Below are 22,463 nucleotides of genomic sequence, written 5' to 3' on the forward strand. Positions count from 1 at the left end.
AACAGTCTCTGGAGAAGAGAAAAAGACAAGTGGACATTTCACCATGTGAAAACTGAACAGCTTACTGATAGCAGATCCTAATCAGGTGTTACAAGCAGCTGCTGAGAAAAGGCAAGGGGACATGTACTGCTGTGCGGTATATTCCTTATCTTTCTGTTTATTGTGGAGTTATGCTACATTGCATCCCATTTGGCTGAGAGGTGATAGGGGAGTGGGAGCACCACAGAAGAGTGTGCTGGAAGCTGGACTTGTAGCACAAGCCACCAGTGCACAGGTAGGACATCCAAATTTAGATAATTCTTATCAGCCACATGTAGACAAGGAGAAAATTCCCTTGCTTTTTGGGGTCCTTTTTCTTAGAACAGTATGAAGCAATAGAGAATTTGTCAGCAATATATCTTTCCCCATATCATTCGTTTTCTAAAGGGGAGACTCATACTGCACTTGAGACAGTATTTTAAAACTTAGTGGTTTTGCTAAGCCGTAAGGGTAACTAACAACATGTTAACAGAGATGGTTGCAGACAGACCTAACCTTATCCTCTCTGTGATTTTAAGCATCTAGGCTACAAAAAAGGCCACATTTTAGCATGTTAGTGTGACAGAACAAATCAACTCAAATGCACTAACATGACTTCTGGACTGGAGGTGGCTTCTGCCCATCCAAATTAGATTAGAAAGAAAAAAAATGGTCTTTCTGTACCTGCAGAGAGCAGATAAATCCTAAGACAGAAAACTTCCCCTATTTAAAGAAAATAACCCCCTTCCCCAATTTCCAAATTCTAATCAAACCAACAAATTACTCTATTTACTCTCAAGGCTGACTTTACAGCCAAATATTTTTATTGATAACTGTAAGTGAACTGCTCTTTGCTTTGCATCACAGTAAGAGAAACTAAGGATCAAATATTCCTACGTAGCCTTGATGGCCTATTGAGTTGAAAGACATGTAGGGACCAGTGGGTCCTACTAGCCAAAAGATTTTGAGTTCGTGGGACATTTGTGTATCAGACATGAAATTTACACCTCAATAAGCATTTGAAAGGTAATAATAAGTTCTGGAAACTGTTAGAAATTAGTGGAAGGAAAAGGGGAGGAATAGCGGGGTCTAGAATAGATTGCAACACTGGTTGATTATATTCACAAGTAAAAGAAAAAGACTTCTGTATGAGGCGTTATACTTCAAAACATAATCAATGCATAATGAAGGAAGAGGCACAAAGTCTGTCCTTTTAAAGACTTTGATTTATCTAGTCCCCTGATGTTTACAAAGTTGCTCACACATATGTACATAATGTCTCTGTATAGCTACCGCTTGACAGATATTCTGGACACACAAATGCACTTCATTTTGCCAGTCTCTCCCCTCCAAGTTTCTGGTGGATGAATTCCCGCTAAGCTTCATGCTGTTATTTTAATGGTCTGAGCCTTCGCTTCAGTTCTGATCGGCCCCCCTCTCCTCCCCTTCCAGCTGAGTAACAATACAACAATTTTGTAGGGAAGCTGGCCAGCAGCAAAAGTTTCATGCAAGGAAGCTGGAGGGAAGATATCGATCAGTATCAAACCACTTTCAAAGTAATGGAAGGAGAGGAAAAGGAGAGTTTCATTCTTTCCTAGTAAAAGTGGTATTGATTCAGTTCTGTCCTTATAACTGAAATAGCTCACTGGCTCCAGAGAAGCCAGCTTTCTCCTCATTCTGGTCTCTCTTTCCTGCTTATTGGGAAGTGGAGGATGGATGAAGTAGAACACAGTCCCTAATCTGGGACATGAGACCAAATCAGGTTCCCTGTCCTGCCAAATGTTGAACACTGTAATAAAACTAAGCACATTGCCTAGATTCTTCTACTTTCCCATGGAGGGCAAGTCAAGCTCTTCTTCACCATAACTCCTTTGCCATGTAAAGTAAAGGAGGATGGTTGTCCATCATAGCACAGTGGGTGACCCACCTTTTTGGTTGTTCAATTGAAGGTCCATTTTTGCAGGAGAGATGACAGTGCATGGCGAAGAAGCCATACTGGGTAGAACACTTCCAGTAGCTGTGTTAAAGAAGAAATTTTCCTGCGAGTGTACTATTGTTTTATCTTTGTTCTTTTTAAAAATAATACTGGAAGTGCCTGGAATACAAGATGTATGGTATATCTCATTATAAATGACTATAAAAATAAGCAATAAACAAGCTGTTGCATTTTCACAGTACAAACAGACCTTAGTATAGAATCATAGAATCATTAAGGTTGGAAAAGACCCTTAAGATCATTGAGTCCAACCATTAACCTAGCACTGCCAAGTCCACGACTAAACCGTGTCCTCAAGTACCATGTCTACCCATCTTTTAAATACCTCCAGGGATGGAGACTAGTAGTGTGTAGTGAAGCTGAAGCTACCTCCACGCTTCTCTGAACACAGAGGAAAAGTGAACTGGAAGGATGGAAACACTCCAGTTACTCAGTTCATGAGGTTTTTGTGGATCACTTCAGCTTTGCTCCCATTTCTGCTGCTGACTCTTGGTTTGGGCTTAGACAAGTCACTTTGCTGGTAGAAACTACCATAATGTATTGTCATAACCTCAATAAAATCAGTGGAGTTGTAACAAGTTTGCAACTAAGGATTTGCCATGTAGCTGTCTTCTCTGGCCTGTATGGGCAAAGGTCAGGACAAGCATGCTGCCCTATACTTCAATGATATTTTCAAAATAAGTCAATATATCTGGGATATTAAGACAAGCATGTTAAGGCATCAGAAAGCCTAACTACAGGAATAGATTTGTTTCAACATATGGCTCATGCCTTGTCTCCGTGGGGCAGATAGGGAGGCCTCATTGTTCATTTTGGTTTCAGGATCAACATTGGTGATTCAAATATGGTCCTCCTTGTATACGAACAGAAAACCTGTCCTTGCATTCAGTAGCAGAACAACAAACCATTAGTTCTGAATACCCTATAAAATATTGCTTAATCATTTGGGGCAGAATTCTTGTTTAACAGTAATGGCAGTACCCAAACACAGAAGAGTTAAATAGCACGGATCAGCCTTAGGGGAACTGGAAATCCCCAGAGTCACTGGAGCTATTCACACTGCAGATGTTATAAATATATCCACTATACCTTAATGTTTCATCTTTTTACATTTAGAGGTCGGTTTTATGTTGCTAGGTACTTTTGAGTGAAATTATTACATTATCATGTGAGGAAATGCCATGGCACTAATGGATGCATTAAAACAAAAAGTTACACTTCAGTTGATGTATTGTCTTGAACTTATTATTTATATTAAAATCAGTATAATTTCTACCAGGGGGATTTTTTTAAAAAGTTGATTTAATATGGTTGAAATTACATGAAACATTTTCCCACAGACTTAATGGCAGTATCATACTGTGAGAAATCAAGAAAGGGACATAACTGTACGTCTGCTAAAAAACCAATATTGCATTTTAATCTTTTTTTCCTATCTGTTACCATTTGTTACAAAGTTGAAGCTAACACATATCTAGTATGAGGATTTTTTAGATGTTAAAAATGCTATACATCCAGAGCATAAAAAAACTAAAAAGTGAGCACTGTTATGTGAGAAAAATTATTCATTTGTTTAGAATTCAGAAAGTAATTTTACAATTCCATAACCAACGTGTTATATAGTAACACAGCAAATATTATACATTCTCCCCACATACAGTTTTAAGGATGATTTATCAATAGTTCGGTAACTATAAAAGTGCTGTGTTAAAGATTTCACATTTTATCAGCTGAACAATTTTATGAGGTGATGATGTGAATCTACATCCATCAAAGATCCTATTCCATGATGAAAAGTTAATGTTTCAGAAAACTGGAGTGCTCTCCTTGGCTGTGTGATTCTGACTGAAAGCAGTTACACAGCAAAAAGGATTGGTTTGGGTTCACATGTACAAACATACTGACAAAAGCAGTATTTTTTGAGCAAGGGCTTCAGCGACTGAATAGCTTTTGTTTACCACAGCAGTCCACACAAGACATTTTGCTAAAAAGTTGAAAAGTTGACAGCAAAAGATCTCATTAATAACTGAACTGAAATAGCCTATTTCCATAAAATGTGAATAAACCACACTTTGTATAGAAATAAAAATCCTATTAAAATTAATGTGAAGCGCTCTTTGAGAGCAGATGAAATGATATGACCCATATAGTAGAGAGCAGACAGGAATCTGAGCAAGCAAACAGGAATTTTAAAACATATATTCATTATATATATTTTAAATACCCACTTTTAATATTAGCATCTATGCCTTTTTTTGAAAGGTGTCGAGTAGACTTGATCCTAAAGCTTATGCTGTATTGACAGTATTTTGCTATCTATGAAATGTCTATGAAACAGATTTTTAACACACAAATACTGATACAGAACAAAACTCTAATTGCATCATAAATCAGAAGAGCAAAGCGTGTTACAAATGTAAACTGAACTAAGATCCACTTAATCTATCAAGTTTTGTAGCAGTGAACAGCTTTCAAAGGCAACTGACAGATAGGCGTTATGTTCACTGTTTTCAGTCTTTCTAATCAACATCCACTCACAGACACTTGGCAATTCATTGTAAAATACAAATCTTATGCTACCATCTACTTCTGTTTTACAATAACATAGTAAAACCAGCAGAAGCAAACCAGGATTTTTAGTCTGAATGTTATTTTCACTTTTCAAGCCTTTTCATTTCACAGCTTTTATACCTGATGCTCTCTAAGTCTATTTTAGCAGATCAGACATCACACCTACAAACAGCACAAACTGCAAGTGACCACTTTACCTTCTGAAAAATCAATCAGTCCCAGCAAATGAAGCAGCTTCAGAGATGCAAATATAATCACAACAATACCCACTGTTTGCAGTCCCTCCGACTCCCACTCGAGAGTCAACATTCTTCCAACAGGCAAATCATTCCAGTCTTCACACCAGTTTGCAATCAGAGGGAAATTAGAGGATTTGACCAAGAGTTTGCTTTGAAGAAAGTTGCAGAGGTATAAAGCAGCGCTGTACTGAGCTGTAGCAATTCACCAGCCACTCTAGCTGAGACAAAATATTAGATAAAGCCTCGCATCTCATGCTTCTCTAAGCGTTTGATTTCATCAGTAGCGAGTCCTCTTAGAAAGCTGAGGTGGACCACGAACCCCTGGGTATGACATTGTATCCGGCGAGCAGCGTTACTTCAGAGCTGCTGGAGGAACATCTGTGTCAGAGCTGGAGACTTGGCTGTGTCAGTGCCAAGAAGAAATGCTCCCTGGAAACTTGCACCAGGGAGCACGCTGCTATCAGCACTCTGCACTCCAGTGCTTCCAGACCCAGGCTTTGTGATTCTCCCCCAGCTTTGCAGCCTTTCCTCAGCGTTAGCACAATTTTTGTTAAGTTTGACAAATGACAGTTTGCTAAAGACAGACATCTGTTTTCACGTGTGCTAAATGCCGAATGTCAGAAAACTACTGCCCTCTTCATTAGAAAGAATAAAGTTCACAGAAACACTGTCCCTTCCTCTTCTTAAGCATCACCAGAATCTAATTAGAATCTTCAGTGGAAATGAGAATGGAAATTAAAGAAATACACATCAGCACGATCAGTGCCTCCAGCTAGCAAAATACAGTGCTGTCAAGGAGACATGCACTGCCCAAACCCCTGTTCCGTAGCCAGAAAGAATGTATTATTTATTGATTAAGAACCAAAACAGTTCTTTTCTGTCTAAGGATGTGAATCTAGAAGTGCCAGACCCCAAACTCTGATATATATGAATGGGAATTAGGCATTTTCCACAGCTCCTGGGAAGATCTTGCCCAGGCTATGCATCAGGGGAAAAAGAAGAGAGGCTTACAATCCCAGCTGATTTATTGGATAGTCTGTATAAAACTAATTGTCCTGAGTTTATTAATGTGATTATCAAGAGGATACCCAGGGTGAAGAATAGGCTCTGAAGAATATTTACTCAGGACATGCATAAATATTATAATGTTAGGCCTACATGCTTATTCTTGTGCCCATCCTAATAATTTAACTAAATCCTGTCCACTGGTACACAGGGCACTACAATAAAGTGAAGTCTCAGAAAAAATAATTTTAGACACCCTTATTACTAAAGAAACACATATGATCTAACACTAAAAACAATCTCATAAATTATGTCCTATATTGACCACTCAGGTTGCTTAACTCTTTCCATTAGAAACAACTTTTACTAACTTTCGAGAAGCTCAGAAACTTTTATTTTTGTTCAGAAAGCCATTATAATTTTAAATCAGCATAATAACAAATTTTAATGTTAACAGTCTATTGTTTATGGACTACCACATAGAGAAAGAAAAATGTAATCTCCAAGTTACTATCAGCTTTTTTTGTTTTTCTTTGAAGGCTGTCTGTATTGAATTACAATAACTAATTGGAGTTACGGATTTTTCCATATAGGCAGAACTCAGAACCTGCATATTTTTGTTTGTTTGAAAAATCACGTGTACTTCAGTTGACTTTATGTTATATCTAGGCAATATATAAATAACGATATTCTTTGATTTTGCTTTTCTAGGTATTTAACACCAGAATGTCATGAGTTCTGTGTTATTTATATATGCTCTCAACCTGAATGTCAGTTCCTTTCCCTGTTAACCTGTAGAGCTAAAACAGTGTCTAAGAGGAAAGCACAATGAAAATAAATAAAACCAAATACACTATCCTACATTTGCACCTTCCAAATACATCATTACCTTTGCCTTATATTGTAAAAGAATTATTCAATATATTTTCATGTTAAGTTCCAGTCCTTTTAAAAAAAAACTAACATTTTGTTTTGTCTTTTCAATTTCTAGTTATTCCATATCATCTTCTCCTCTTAAGGCTCTGAAATGTTCATCTTAACTCATTCTTATCTCTGACTTCTCTTTTCTCCTTGAGTTTACTCCTATTTATTTTTATCTTTTTCTCTAATTTTTCTTCTTTTTCTCAAATGATGAAGCACGGCCAAATGTTCATGATATTTCAAGGCTTAACGTTATCCCAGGATGGGAACTTTGGTCTATATTGTTTTACAGGTATTACAGAAACAATAATCCTAATACAATGCAAACAAACAATGGAAGAGGCCTTATTTATTGTTAATAAACAGTATCAGGAGAAACTATTAAAATGGAGAAATCTCTCAGTCTACATTCCCCTTTCATGCTGTAGGTCCAGGCTACATTGTGTTCTTGAGTTGTCCACTCTTGGAATCAGGGACCCTTCTACTCCACCACTGAATGTGCCTACCCACACACAGAAAGCTACCCAGTGAGACGTGGTGTCAGCCATAACCAGTGTTTTGTTTTCTGCTTTCACACAAGAAGAGAGACCTGGATCCCTTCTGAAAAATGAAAGGGAAAGAGATTATGAATTTGATGAGTTTTAGAGGCCAATTCTACCTGCACAGCAGACAAGTCACAGAAGAATTTTTAAAGAAAAATAATTAACTTGATAACATCCAGTTGAATTAATGTAACTGATTACTGACTTCAAAAATTACCTCCTTAAAAAAAGTAGACTTTTCCTGTTGTTTCTCATTATAGTTCTCTAATTTAGGGGAATCACAGACTTTGTGAATCTCCAAGTCTTAGCTCTGAAAAGTAAAGAAATAAGGATAAGAAGCTATGTGGAAAGGAACAGGAAGTGATGTACGAAACGTTTCCTTTAATACACCATGTAACAGATTCAAACAACAGTGTCACTTACAAAGGTGAATTCTTCTGGAAATGGTTCAATCAAAAAAATTCCGTGCCTCAAAGCATTTGAAAATGAAATCAATCTTGAACAAGGAGATAATAAAATTCAGTTATATATAGGGCATCACTTTATATTCTGATCCCTTCCTAAATTCATAGTAAAGTGTAATTTCTCTCTCTCACTTTGTGTTTTGTTCAATTATTTAAAAATAAATATTTCTGTGACATGTCCTTATAGAATGCCTGTATTGACACTACAAGAAAATTTTAAAAGCTGTTTGAAGAAAAGAAATTTTTCATCAGTGCCAAGCCCCAGGATAAAAAAGAAAACACCATTCTTTACATGAAGCACTGAAACCAGGGGCTGACATCTTGTAATATCCAAGCATTGCTCTGGCTTGTTGTCTTTCCCTAATTCCTGCTTTCATTTTTGACTTTGCGATACATTCTGGTGGTGATTTAGTAATATATGTAAGTTTGCCTAAACTTTCTTTTGATTTTTCAGTAAGTTGCATAGGGGGAAAAAAAAAAAGTGCTAGCATTATTAGAAAGCTATCCCATCTAAACAGTGCATCTTTACTGGCTGTCAATTCCTCTCCGCAAAGATTTGAAGCAGAACCTTTATTGTTTGCTGGAAACTCAGGCACTATCACCCTGTGGGTTTACTGAACCATTAATTATGGGAAAGCGTAACCACGTTAGTACTAATCTTCAATATAGAGCACTCTTGAATTAGCAATAAACATGCACACAAAAATATAGCATTAGGCTGATTTCCCCTCCAAAAAGTAAGGGGAGTATTTGCTGCTGCACAAGGCTGTGGTGCGTGCGGATGCATGGCAAGGCATGGCATTCCTCAAAGGATAGAGTGAAGGAGTTCATGGCCGTGGACCTGCTCCTGCCAATTCCGTCCCCCGGTGATTAGCTGTGCAAGCATAAAAAGAAGGACAAGTTTTTCTCTCCTAAGTAAATAGACAAGAGAAACCTGTGTTGAAGTGTTCTTATCTCTGGAAGCACAGATCCTAAGTGAGTTCTGAACTGGACAGGGTCGATCTGCCAAAACAGATCTTGTCTACAAGAGCAATCACATTCTGGAGTCCTTACATTTTTCCACAAACAATCCCAAGTAATTATTGGCTACTCTAACCGTTGTAAATAGCATGATTTATGTATGGAATGCAATTAATATAAAAAAGACACCTTAAATATAACAGTGTATTACGTACTAACTAAATTTTAGATCTGATTGCTGTATGCTTGGAGAATACCTACAATTTTCCCCTACTTCTTGGAAGAATAAAAATACTCAGAAATATTATTTATAAAGCTTAAATATAGGAAATTGGATTTTAATAATTTCAAAATTGACTAAAAGCAGAGAAGATCTGCCATTTCAAAACAAACAATATTCTACCTAATTTAACACATCACAAGAAGAAGCAAATGCTTGAAAGTAACATGTAGGATGCTATGAATTGAACAATTAAGAAATAAACCATTTTGAAATCCTAAAAACAGCTAAATAAAAATTCTGTGTTAGTGTATAAGGATATAAAATTTCCCTATAATTTTATATGATTACACAGTTCTTTCAAAATTGTCTGGTATTATCATACTTCTTTTATATACATTGGTAAACTAGTTTAATTCCAGTAAACTCTTAGGTTTTAACTATATCCTGTCACTGTAATTAGCACAATAAAATGAAGTATGTATTTTTCTTTTAATTGCTTTAGCTTTCATAAAGAATTTTTATTTTACTTATTATTTTATTTTTATTTTAATGCTTACAAGAGGTTTTCACTGTAATTTATAAACTCTTCCTCTTTTCAATTTCTTCTGGCTTTTGTACATGAGAGTAGAGAAAAATGAATGCCTACCTGATCCCAAATACATTGAAGTGTCTTATGTCTTTCCATTATATTTTAACATCTGCTTGTAAACAGCGTCAGCCTTCTCACGCTTTTCTGAAAGAGAAATCTCTTCATACTTATAATGATTTTCATTTCTGCGCAGACATTCTGGATTTGCTGTTGTCTAATGTGGACTGGGGCTGATCAAAATTTAACGGTTTTCAAGGCAAGGATATATTATCAGCGACAAAAGGAGGGCCAGGGAGAATCTCCATCCATTGTTGGATGCGGAGGGAAACATTGCCACGAAGGATGAGGAGAAGGCCAAGGTCCTTAATGCCTTCTTTGCCTCAGTCTTTAATAGTCAGACTGGTCATCCTTGGGGTTTTAAGGCCCCTGAGCTAGGAGATGGAGATAGGATGCAGAACGAAGCCTCAGTTGTCAAAGAGGTGGCAGTCACTGAGCTGCTCCTCCACCTGAATGCTCACAAGTCTATAGGGCCAGACGGGATCCACCCAAGGATACTGAGGGAGCTGGCAGAGGAGCTGGCCAAGCCACTCGCCATCATTTATCAGCAGTCCTGGTCAACCGGGGAGGTCCCAGATGACTGGAAGCTAGCAAACATGACGACCCTCCACAGGAAGGGTCAGAAGGAGGATCTGGGGAACTACAGGCCTCTCAGCCTGACCTCGGTGCCAGGGAAGGTCATGGAGCAGATCATCTTGAGTACCATTAAGCAGCACATGTGGGACAACCGGGGAATCAGGCTCAGCCAGCATGGGTTTATGAAAGGGAGGTCCTGCTTCACTAACCTGGTCTCCTATGACAAGGTGACCCGCTTAGTGGATGAGGGAAAGGCTGTGGATGTTGTCTACCTGGACTTTAGTAAGGCCTTTGACACTGTCTCCCACAGCATTCTCCTGGAGAAGCTGGCTGCTCACGGCTTGGATAAGCGCACTCAGCGCTGGGTTAAAAACTGGCTAAATGGCCAAGCCCAGAGAGTGGTGGTGAATGGAGTCAAATCCAGTTGGCAGCCAGTCACAAGTGGTGTTCTCCAGGGCTCAGTACTGGGGCCAGTCCTGTTCAATATCTTCACTGATGATCTGGATGAGGGGATCAAGTGCACCCCCAGTAAGTTTGCAGATGACACCAAGTTGGGTGGAAGTGTCGATCTGCTGGAGGGCAGGAAGGCCCTACAGAGGGACCTGGAAAGGCTGGATTGTTCGGCTGGGGCCAACTGTATGAGATTCAACAAGGCCAAGTGCCGGGTCCTGCACTTCGGTCACAACCCCATGCAACGCTACAGGCTAGGGGAGGAGTGGCTAGAGAGCTACCTGGCAGAAAAGGACCTGGGGCTGTTGGTTAACAGCTGCCTGAACATCAGCCAACAGTGTGCTCAGGCGGCCAAGAGGGCCAAGGGCATCCTGGCTTGTATCAGAAATAGTGTGGCCAGCAGGACCAGGGAGGTGATCATCCTCCTGTACTCGGCACTGGTGAGGCCGCACCTCAAGTACTGTGTTCAGTTTTGGACCCCTCACTCCAAGAAGGACTTTGAGATGCTGGAGCATGTCCAGAGAAGGGCAATGAAGTTGGTGAAGGGTCTAGAGCACAAGTCTTATGAGGAGCGGCTGAGGTAACTGGGGTTGTTTAGTCTGGAGAAGAGGAGGCTGAGCGGAGACCTTATTGCTCTCTCCAACTACCTGAAAGGAGGTTGTAGCGAGGTGGGGATCAGTCTCTTCTCCCTAGTAACAAGCGACAGGACGAGAGGAAACAGCCTCAAGCTGCACCAGGGGAAGTTTAGGTTGGATATTAGGAAAAACTTCTTCACCGAAAGGGTAGTCAGGCATTGGAACAGGCTGCCCAGGGAAGTGGTTGAGTCTCCATCCCTGGAGGTATTTAAAAGACATGTATACGTGGTGCTTGAGGACATGGTTTAGTGGTGGACTTGGCAATGATAGGTTAACGGTTGGACTGGATGATCTTAAGGGTCTTTTCCAACCTTAACGATTCTATGATTCTATTCTATGATTATTCATTAATTGATTTGAATTATACTGCTTTCATAAGTGATGAAATCTCCCCAGTGTTGTAACTAATTTACAGGGCAGGGGGGACGGGACGGGGGGAGTCTTAATTGGCTAGCAGTAATAGTTCATTAGACTCTATTTGATATTTTCTCCCAACGTAGCTGAAAAGGGAAACTGCTGATGAGTTAGAAATAGAAACAAATTTGGAAGTATTAATTAGCTGCTCTTCTTTCGGTACTCTTTTTCCAGAGGGAAATATCAGTCAGCCAGAAGAGAAAGAAATTGTCAAATAAACACAAAAAGGGCACCTATGTACAAGTCAGATGAACTGCTAAGCTTCAGCTTCTTGTTCACGCCATACCTGAGCTTATTAGGAAAGTCATCTGGTAGGAAACTAACTTAATTCTCCTATTAGTTAGACAGTAAGAAATCTGTTCACAGGCAATAATCTACAGTTTTCTACATAGAAAAGTTTCTATCTTAGATCTGCAGAAGAAAACTATTTCCATTAGAAAGCATTTAGGGAACCAGGAGAAGCAATTAATTTACGCATATCCTTTCAAGAACTATTCTCAGGATAAAAGAATTAATATTTTTTGAATGTGACACCTCCTGCATAGGCTGCTACAGCTAATTACAGAACATTGTGTAATTTTCATAAAATGCTTAGAAAAATGAGACTAATGTATAGAATCACTTAGTCTCATCAGTGCTGTGGCTACTGAAGAGCACAATATTGCACTAGCAGTTTACTTATCCAACTGAAATTGCAGGGAAACTTTCGCTAGTTAGAAGAGCTAGGTAGAGAGTAATTACCCAAGATTAAATTTGTCAGGCTTCATATATCATCTTTAATATTTACACTAAGTGCGACAGATCTTTAATGACTCTAAGTGAATATAGGCTGAGAAAGAAAAAATTCAACACCTGTACAGGCAAGATAAGATTCACTGGTTTGTAATCAAGGGCGAAAATATGATATCCAAGCTTCTGAAGGTTTGGTCTCATACTTAGAAGTAAATTACATTAAAATAATATTGCAGCTATAGCTGTATAAATTCGATTTCCTTGTTTTAGTAGTCTGGTTCTAGGCTATGGTATGGGATTTTATTACTTTTTTCCCTTTTCATTTTCACCTTCTGAATCTCACTTGCTCCTAAGAAGCTTTTGTTCTTGCTTTGATCTAAATCAAAGGACTGCTGCCATTACTGATCTGAAAACAAGAGTTGAAAAGAATCCCACAAGACAACCATTACCAACACCCCCCATGACATAACAGCTACAGGTGGTTTCATTTTTCTATAAAATTAATTCATCTAGCATGTTATACAATTATGCTTAAAATAGCTATTGTGCAAGTGGATTGTAAATTAAACAGCATGGCCATGGGAGTAACAGTAGCATTTTAATTTATTAAGCTTTAGCAAAGCATTACAGAGAGGCTATCACTTTCCTAAACAAGGTTAAATTACATTTAGTAATAGTAAGTAATGAAATTCTGGTTTGTTTTACTGCAAAGCCCACTGGCTTGTTTGACAAACAAAATTATCTCTAAATTATGTGACTATGCCTTCAGCCTACAGATGTATTTTTCTTTTTATATTAAATCATATTTGATCTTGCAGCAGCAGAAATTGCCACTGTCAAGTTTGTAAGCATAAATGTATGTCTACAGAGGAGAAGTGCAGTGTAATGGAACTACCAGGGGCCAGTCAAACCCAACTACTTTATTAGTTATAATACAGCAGTGTTATCATAAAGCTCAGACTGGATTAACCTAACCAGCAGAGAATCATCAGTGAAAGTAAATTTGCCCCCAAAAAAGCTTGCTGTAGGTTGGCTCTAAAATTAAATTATTGTTGTTTCTCTGGCCATTGAACTACTTGAACGGGAGTGCAAAGAGTATTTTTAAGAAAGCTCAAGCCCAAGGCTTGCCTCACCTGTACATCTTTAATTCCCATCCCTTCTTTTGACTAACATTACACGTAAGACATGCTTTTTCTACTTATAACAAAACATAATTTCTTTCCTGAACGACCCTCCTCTTCTTCAGTCTTTTCACATTTGGAAAGAACACAGTAACAGCAGCGTCTGACCTGCTGATTTCCTTCTTTCACTGATATTTTTGTAATTATACATTGAAGTAAGAGGATACCATTATCAACATTTTTATTTATGCAAACAAGGAACTACTGGGAGGGCTACAGATCAAGCTAGTAGAAATGATGGGACAAAATAGCAGCATTCACAGCTCCACATCCAGTCATTTTCTGTTAGCCAAATTATGAATTACGCTTGCCCATACATCTAGGAAGCTATATTTTTTACAGACTGTGCAGTTAGATGGCCTCAGATGAGTTCCTAAAGAAAGGGACAGATGTTTTCTGCCATGATGAATGAGAAAACAAATGAACCACGTATGCTAGTAATAAAAGCTAACATTCTAGTAACCAACAAGAATATTCACCATCCCAACCTCCAAACCAACCATCTATCAACTTAAAATCCTCAACCTATCATGTGCAACACCTCTGTTTCAAAACTGGTGTGTCTGGCTCCCTACGGTTCAATGAATGGTTAGCAACTAGAGTAAAGAAAAAAAAGTATTATTAAACACAATCATAACAACATAGCTACTGCGCAGCTCTTTTCTTGCAACACACCTTTCTCTGACATAAAATAACCCGTGTACAATAAATGTTCTATTTCTCTCCTCAGCTTTTAGAAAGGTGAAGCACTGTATTTTTCCATAGCAACAGGAAAGCATTAGAAATGAAGTCTGAAGTGGCTGACATATTTCTGCATTTGATGTACTTGTTAAAAGATGAGTGTATCTGTCCTATAAAGATGAGCTACAATAAATTAACCCATATTACATGGCTGCAGCAGACTGAAGAAATGTAACCAAAAAAACCTCTCTAATCACAATCCTGTCCCTTAGGTATATATAAGACTTGGACTGTATATAATATACGTATAGATTTGACTACAGATCTGCAAAACGTGGTTCCCATTCAAAACTATGCAATATTCAGAATGAGTCCATAGCATTTGCTTATACATTATTGTTTGATTTATTAACAGCTTCTGAAGCATACCATTGTTTATTTTTTTGTTTATCATTGACAAAAAAAGATGCCTTGCCAGATGAGGCCACTGTGCCCAGTTCCCAGTACAAGGGAGACATGGACATATTGGACAGAGTCCAGCAAAGGGCAACAAAGATGTCTAAGGGACTGGGGCATCTCTTCTATGAGGAAAGGCTGAGAGAGCTGGGACTGTTCGGGCTGAAGAAGAGAAGGCTCAGGGGGGAATCTCATCAATGTATATCACACTTTTTCACTGTTAGGGTGACCAAACACTGGCACAGGTTGCCCAGAGAGGCTGTGGAGTCTGCCTCCTTGGAGATATTCAAAAGCCATCTGGACACAGTGCTGGGCCACTGGCTTTAGATGGCCCTGCTTGAGCAGGGGTGTGAGACCACATGACCTCCAGAGGTCCCTCCCACCTCAACCACTCTGAGATTCTGTGATTTACATCCCTTCCAGTAACATTTTAGAACTTCCCTTCCTGAGCAGAACCTTTTTCAGGCGATCTAGCTTTTCTTATTATACAATTTGATTAATTTTTATGGGCAATAATTTTAGGGTTAAATCTAATTCCAAGTACATTTGAAAATAAAACTTTTAAGGCCAGATCTCTTCTTGCTTCCGGACACTGAAGACTTTTTTTTTCAGTGTAGAGCCTGAAATTCACCCAGAGTGAATGGGCTTACTGCTGAGAAATGGTAGGAGTAGCAACAAAAGGAAATGAACAAGGATACAGGGATAGAAATACATATAAATACATATAATCCCCCACACTGAAAGGAGAAGGAGCTGGTTCCCCCCCCCCTTTTTTTTCTTCCCTCAGAGCTTTCACTCTATTGGGAATCTCAGAGGCTTCTAAAGCCTTCTAATTCCCCCATCAAAAGTATAAGTTAGGCAGAGTACTAATAGTTCAGGAAATTGAAAGGTTTTGTGAGCTAGATTCCCATTTTTTCACAAAAGAGAGAGGAAAAAAAAATTATGTGGAAAGGGTTAGAAGAAATAGCATAACAATGTTTCTCAGCTTCTAATGCAGTTTTTTCTTGGCTTACAGCCCTATCCCAACGTAGGAACCTACAGTGATATTTGAGGATCCATACAACACAATGAAAAATTATCTGCTCCAGCAGTTTCGCTGTTCTAGCATTCTGGAAAGCAGCAGCAGTATAAAACCAAACCCTGAAGGGAGTGATGAGCTTACAACGCCTTGTTATAACTTAAGTAAGTAAAAGGAAGGTTACGGCTCTTCCTTGAGGAAGCATTGTAATGTCCAACTAACTGCAGCATCATGAAGTTCTTGTAGATGCTGAAATGAGGGAAGCAACAAAATACAGAAGCACACTATATCTTAAACCTGCAACAAAACTTTAGACACCACTTTTGATTGTGTTATGCTATTGAAGGGATCAAATCTTTTCTTCTTTAGTAGCTTTGCAGGGTTTACCACAGCCTCTATACTATCCATGCTTACAATTTAGATAAGCAGATATTCCATTATGTACAGCAGGTTTTTGAGTCATGAGAAGTTCATTTTCACATGCTTCTTGACATGCACGTGGCCATACCCAAATTCCATAAATGAGACACCTGCATGTCTTCCTCCTGTTAAAACAACATGATTTGGAGCTGGCTGGATTTTTAAAACATTTAAAAGCCATTTTCAGCCATTTTTAAGACCGAGAATATTTTTGCTGCTATTAATACTTCAGGAATCATTTCCCCCCAATAATCATCTGTGCGCCAGGCTATGAATTTTAATTTCTCTAATCTTCTCAGAAGCAATTTTTCTAGCTTTCCAATCATGCTGCTCTTTTCTGAACTCACTCTAATTAGGCAAAACAGTTATATGGAAAAAATTTAGTAACTAGTTTTTAGGTAGAGTTCAATTAGTCATGAGCAAGATTGTATAAGACAGCCAGCCACAGCCTTAGCATTTCATTAACATCCTCCTCTCATAAAAATAATATTAAATATTTAATAACATTATATCTTGTTTATTACTTAAAACCAAACAAATTTCAACACCTCTTTCCCCCCAAAATTAGATGCCCATGTATGCCCTTAGTTTTCAGGAACTTGTATTTCAGTTGAGGTACCCCAAGAGTGTGCCAAGACTTCAGTCCATTCCCTCACTGCAACTGATGCTTGTTTTCGTAATGTTTATTTTCAAACTTATTCTTAGAGATCTTTCTTTATGACAGTAAGACACACTGTGTCTTTCACCAAAGCAACTCTGTGGTACACTGGAGAATAATTAGGCTGTTCCAAGGCTGCCTGAACAAGTCTGACAGTTTGTTGCTTTGTCCCCCCTAGCATGTTGTCCTTTCTGCACTTGCTTTGGTGCTTGTCTGATACTGTGTGAGCTTTCACAGATTGTTAAGTCAGACAAAAGATAACCTGACAAAACCACCAACAAAAAAGAAAGCAGAGCCTTTGTCCTCAAGATACTTTGCAGACAGTGCTCATTTCACTTTTGAGTACTGATCTCATGGTTGTAGTCCAAGACTAGCAATCCTGTGCAGGCTCAGGAGAAGGACAAAAGACAGAGTCTAATGGTGAAAGAGTAGGCAAGCAAGGAAACAAATCCTGGGCAGGTTTTAACTAACATAGCCAGCACAAAGATATTGCAAGACAAAGACAAAACTTGCTGTCATACCAGATTCATGCAAAGAAAAGCAGTAGCCAAGCAGCAACAAGGTTCCTTATTGTATGGGATTCAACAAGATACGCAGCCTGTATGCTCACATGCAGTAGGAGAAAAACAGTTTAATCCAGCTTTGTATTTTTAATGTGTTTTAAAGATTAATCCTGATTTACACTTCTTAACATAAGTATACAGGACACGTTTATAGAACTAGTACATCTGAAAGGTATTCCTTACATTTTCAGATTTGGATCCTGGCTGTAGGAAGAAGTTAAGTTTATATTATATGGTGCTCAGCCAGCCAGTAAATTCTCTTGGTGAATTCAAGTCTAGTACATTTTTTCTTCCTAATGAATTACACTGTCTAGCATACCAAAAGAGATACATATGATATCTGCTCTGACTCGCAAGCTAACAGAACGCAGCGGCTGTCTCTCTCCTTCACTGCCAAAAGGTTGTTTTCTTTCACTTTTAATTGTTTGGGGGAAAAGGGAATGCAACTGCAGTAAAGGTTAAGCAATACTTGCTGCCTTATTTGTTGAACTGAGGTTCCCATTTAGCAGAGCAAGGGAATTTCTGATCCCCAAAGAAGCTTCTCAGTGATATTAATGAGTTAAGAACCATAAAGCTTTTTAGTGTAGATGGAGGAAAAACGCAAAAATAAACAGTTTAAACAAATATGATAATTCCTCCCCATCCCAAACCCCAGTCCATACTAGATTACTTGGAAAGATTCTCTATGGATCACTAAATTTAAAAGCATGTATCTATCAAGATTTTTCTTAAAAATTTTATTTGTCAAAAAATAAATAAGTCAAGATATTTTCTTTTTCCCAAGGTACTACTTACACGGGGCGTTTCTGAAGGAGGTTAGGAATAAAAGGAGGGGCTGACACAAAAGTAAGGTGGTTTTTTACTCTTCAGGAACACATATCAGCAAAAGGCAAGTTTCAAAAAAGCAAGACACAAAAGTTAAGGAACAGTCCCTACAACTGTAACCTCTCTGGAACCGTCAATCTCTAGTGAAAACAAAATTAATATACTCCAGGCGTGGAGGAGGGGTGTTCAGCTCACTTTTGCATTTCCAAGCTTTCTGGTGGTTAAATCAATGTTTTACAGAGTATGCCCTGTGCTGACAAGCAGTAAGGGTGAGTAGAAGTTCTCAGACTGTATTTGACAGGGGCAGTTTTAGCCCAGTTGTGGGAAGAGGAAGAGGGTCATGAACACCCTCAGAGTACCAGATCCAGATGCCAAACCCCAGCTGCAGCCCTATCCACGGTCTTGGTCCAATGATCTGTGCCATACAGTTTTCCTGAAGCAAAAGAAGAAACAGCAGGTATCATCACTTAGTACAGGGGGGATATTGTCCAATGTTTTAGGAGTATCTGCAGCATTTTGAAAAGCATCAAGAGCTCTTTTGCAAAGAATAAAGAGAATGAAGCTAGACACATGGTCCCAGGCATAGCTGCACATTGCTCTATAAAGTAATTGGTGGCCAGTGACCCGAGTAATTTGGTACAGTATACTCTTGTTAGTTCTTTTTAGTGGCTCACACTTTGAGTGAGAGTTTAGCTTTCACCTTATTATTTTCATTTTGTGCCCTGAGCTATCAACTGCCCAGCAGTAAAATAAATGTTGAAAATCATTTTTCAGCCAGAATCATGACCTGATGTACAAAAGAGCACAAAAACAGCAGTAAGAATTATTAACACTAAGAAAAGCTTTTCAAGTTTCTGTGCACTTTTTTTTTTTTTAAAGCTGACTGTCTTGAGAATTTCTTGGTTCAAATTTGGAGGTTTTTTGTTTCTTATCCTTTTCTCCCCCTGTACAATTCAAATAACATTCCTGTGCAGGTGTTTGCATTTTAACACATAGAAAAGTCAATCTTTAAACAGACACTGCTCCTATACATAAATATAGCATAAAATATACTTCAAAAAACTCAAACACTGCATGTACCAACATATACCAAAATACATCAATTCCTATCCTATATAGTTCACTGGTGAAGTTGGTGATTTCTGTTAGAAGATACAGGATTTTCACATTTTTTAAGACTTACTTTGTAAAACCAGACTTTTGCCCTTGGGCAAAATTACTAATGCCCTTAAATCATAACACTGTAATCTAGTACTAGAATTTAGAAGTTTAAAGTTTGGAAACATCATCTTTAGGGTGATGAATGAGAGAAAGTTTGTGTTGATTTTGTTTTTGCGTAAGAAAACCAAAACCAAGAAACATATGGTAACAGGCTGCTAAGTCTGTTAGACTCAAGAGATAGAAAAAACCCAAACTATTAATGAATCGTAAATTTTTACTCCCTTTAGACAGGGGTGAGCTAGATAATCTGTGTAGACCCTTTACATTTCTTTCTCTACTCCTGTACTTCAACCAAACCCCTCCAGGATATTTATAAGCAATACTTTATTTCACTAGTGCAAGTATATATTAAAGATGTAGACTGACAGTAGGTAAATATATATCTGGCATCTAAAGCGTACTTTGAGAGACTTAGGAAGAGCATGTATAAAAAAAAATGCATCCACCTATGCTAATGTACTTTTTAAAAACTTGTAAAATAAACTGATTGGATCACAATATCACAGCAAACAGACAAAAAATTAGGGGAAAAAAAACAGTTAGGAAAGCTAGAAAAAATTTGTCTCAAGATGGACACTTAAAAATTCATGGAAGAAAACATTGGGTCCTTAGTGTGGTACTTCTGATTTAAGGAGGCACATGTCGGAGTGCATCCCCCACCCCAGGAGTTTATCTGCCTGTGCTCAAGGCCAGTTCCCTGGGGAGAGCGAGCTGCTTGAGGAGCTGCAACTGGCCATGAAGCTGTTTGAGAAAGACCTGGAAGAAATCACACTCTTTCTCTTGGGAACTGCATTTACATGGAGGCTGTTGCTCTTGCTCCCTTCCAAGGCTACATTGCAGTCACACCCGTAAGGAAACAATACATCTTCTACAAGTTTCCACATGACTACTGATAAATTTAATAGGAGAGTCAAGGAAAAGATTTTCTATTTCACTATAACCTTCAATATACAAGTAAGTACGCCATGAATGTTTGAGAAGAGAGATCTGAGCCATATTAACCAAAAACTATGCTTATAGGATAAACACAAAATACTTATGCATCACCAGCAATCTGTTTGTACACACTATAACAGACAGAATTTAATACATTTTTCATTTTTTGAATGCTAGCCAATTGCAGAATAAATGCTAAAGAAGATTTATATTGTTATTGCACTGAAATATCTCAGGAACTTAGGTCCATAAAATATTACGCCATTTTCATCCATCTGCCATCTTTTATCTGTTGTTTTCATTTTCCTTGAGAACTAAGAGCAGCCTTTCTCACACAGCTGTAATCATTCTAGCTGTGCCTCCAGCACTCTATAAAAGAGTGACTATCTACATCTGTTAAATCTCTTTATTTCCCCCCCCAAGTTGCAAACCAATTTATAATGAACAGCAAGTACCAATCTGCTTCTAAATTTAATGGAAGACATATCTTCATTGTGCTTGCTGATCAGCTGCTTCTTCCTTCCACCTCCACTGTATTTTTATCTGTTAGCAGATCATGATCTGCCAATTAAAGCCTTTTTCTGCTAACAGATAAAAACACTTCAGTTTCCAGTTCTGTACATTTGGGGACACATCAGACTCACCAGACACCACTGCTGACACATCAACAGTTCTGGTTGTGCTTTGTTTAATTCTGTAGTTCACTTCTGCTGCTTAGCAAAGACAAACTGGTTATGCTTTACAAAACTGGACTGAAGGAAAGGAAAAGAAAAGCAACAGAAGTCAGGCAGAAAACTAGATTCAAGTAGTTTAGCTGTAAAAATCTCTGGAGGATTAGCTCAAACCAAGGAAGACCATGCAACTTTATCATATTTGGTGATTCTACCTTTATTTTTTAAAAGGTTGGTAGTGCTCACCTTTCTGGAATTACTAGGTATCACTGAAGTATACCCCACCCTTTCAATAGTCACTGCTCCTTTGTCAGTAGCTGCAGCTACTGACAAACAGTTGATTAAAATCTTAAAACAAAAAAACAAAACTAAAATAAAATGTCCTTGCTTCTAAGTTACCAGCGTTACTAAGTTTCTGCTCCAGACAACTAGCCCACCAAGCCCCCAAATCTAATACTTAATCAGTCTAATTAAATTCCAGGTGTATATATGTGGCCATATATAGAGTCAACAATGTTTATTAGCAGTGCAGATGTAGGGGCAAAGAAGCCCTTGGCGAAATTCAGGATCCACCTTTATAAGGAGAGTTATCTCTGTCCTCCACATCTCTCCCCCAGTAATGCACTACAGTTTTTCTTCTGAATAAACTCTGATTCCAGAATGTACCATTTGCCAGTGACAACAAGTATTGACCCTCCTATAACATTAAGTCTGGTTTTTTCGTAAGGTGCAACAAAGAAGAACCAAGCTGCCTAAAAAGACAGATAAAACCCTGTTAGTTTCTCAGCCTTGTTTTATCTGTCACTGCTTTGGTTTGTGTCCATAGCTCTGTACAGAGGAGACAGCAGTACAGAGCCTGAAAACCTTACTTCAAATGGAAATATTCCTATACAAAATAGAAGAAAGTAAGGTTTTCTCTTCGCTTGGAAGCTGAAACGTCTTTGATGAAGTTCCAAAATTCTAAGAAGCTTTATCCTCGTCTAGTTTATTTCAGATTAATACAGCAAAGTAAGTGAAAGTAAAGTGTGGGTTTACATCTTATTCTGTACACATTAATCTCTACTAAGGTAGCTGCAGTGCAGTTGTGTCATAATAGCATGCCATTTCCATTTCATATATTCTGCTAGAGAAGTACTGCAACTGCAAATTAGTTCTGATCAGTACTGCCACCTGCTAATAAGGAAAGCTACTTTTGTGTGTAGCAAGCTGTTGCGCTGAATACTAGTGCTAAGAATGGTATTTCTGCTAATAATCACTAAGATAACTGAGAGGAAAAAGAACCACTATTTTTTTCTCTTTTATTCTTGCATACAGAATATCATAATGAGGTTATATCCAACAGATCCTTTAAGGTTATGCTGTTTCAAGCATTAAATACAAATTAGGAAATACTAGCTTCAGGTTTGCAATTGTACTGCTAATATATGGGGAGAGTGAACCA

At 38.3% G+C, this 22,463-nt stretch overlaps 1 protein-coding gene across 9 annotated transcripts in view; it reads right to left on the reverse strand.

Moving 5' to 3' along the window:
* Positions 1–22,463, reverse strand: part of KCNIP4 (potassium voltage-gated channel interacting protein 4) — a 466,803-nt gene that overhangs the window by 111,523 nt on the left and 332,817 nt on the right. Inside the window, exon 1 of one of the 9 annotated variants that reach the window (XM_087737007.1) lies at positions 4,783–5,060. The exons of the other annotated variants lie outside the window; for them this stretch is intronic. Coding sequence (XP_087593133.1) covers positions 4,783–4,894 — 112 coding nt within the window. The 5' untranslated portion in view covers positions 4,895–5,060. Of the gene's footprint in view, positions 1–4,782; positions 5,061–22,463 lie in introns of those variants that run through there. 9 annotated transcript variants of the gene reach the window in all.

Source organism: Nipponia nippon, unplaced genomic scaffold (genome assembly GCF_047370975.1).
Source record: "Nipponia nippon isolate SJK-2023a ecotype South Korea unplaced genomic scaffold, ASM4737097v1 scaffold_6, whole genome shotgun sequence".
Taxonomy (NCBI): Eukaryota; Metazoa; Chordata; class Aves; order Pelecaniformes; family Threskiornithidae; genus Nipponia; species Nipponia nippon.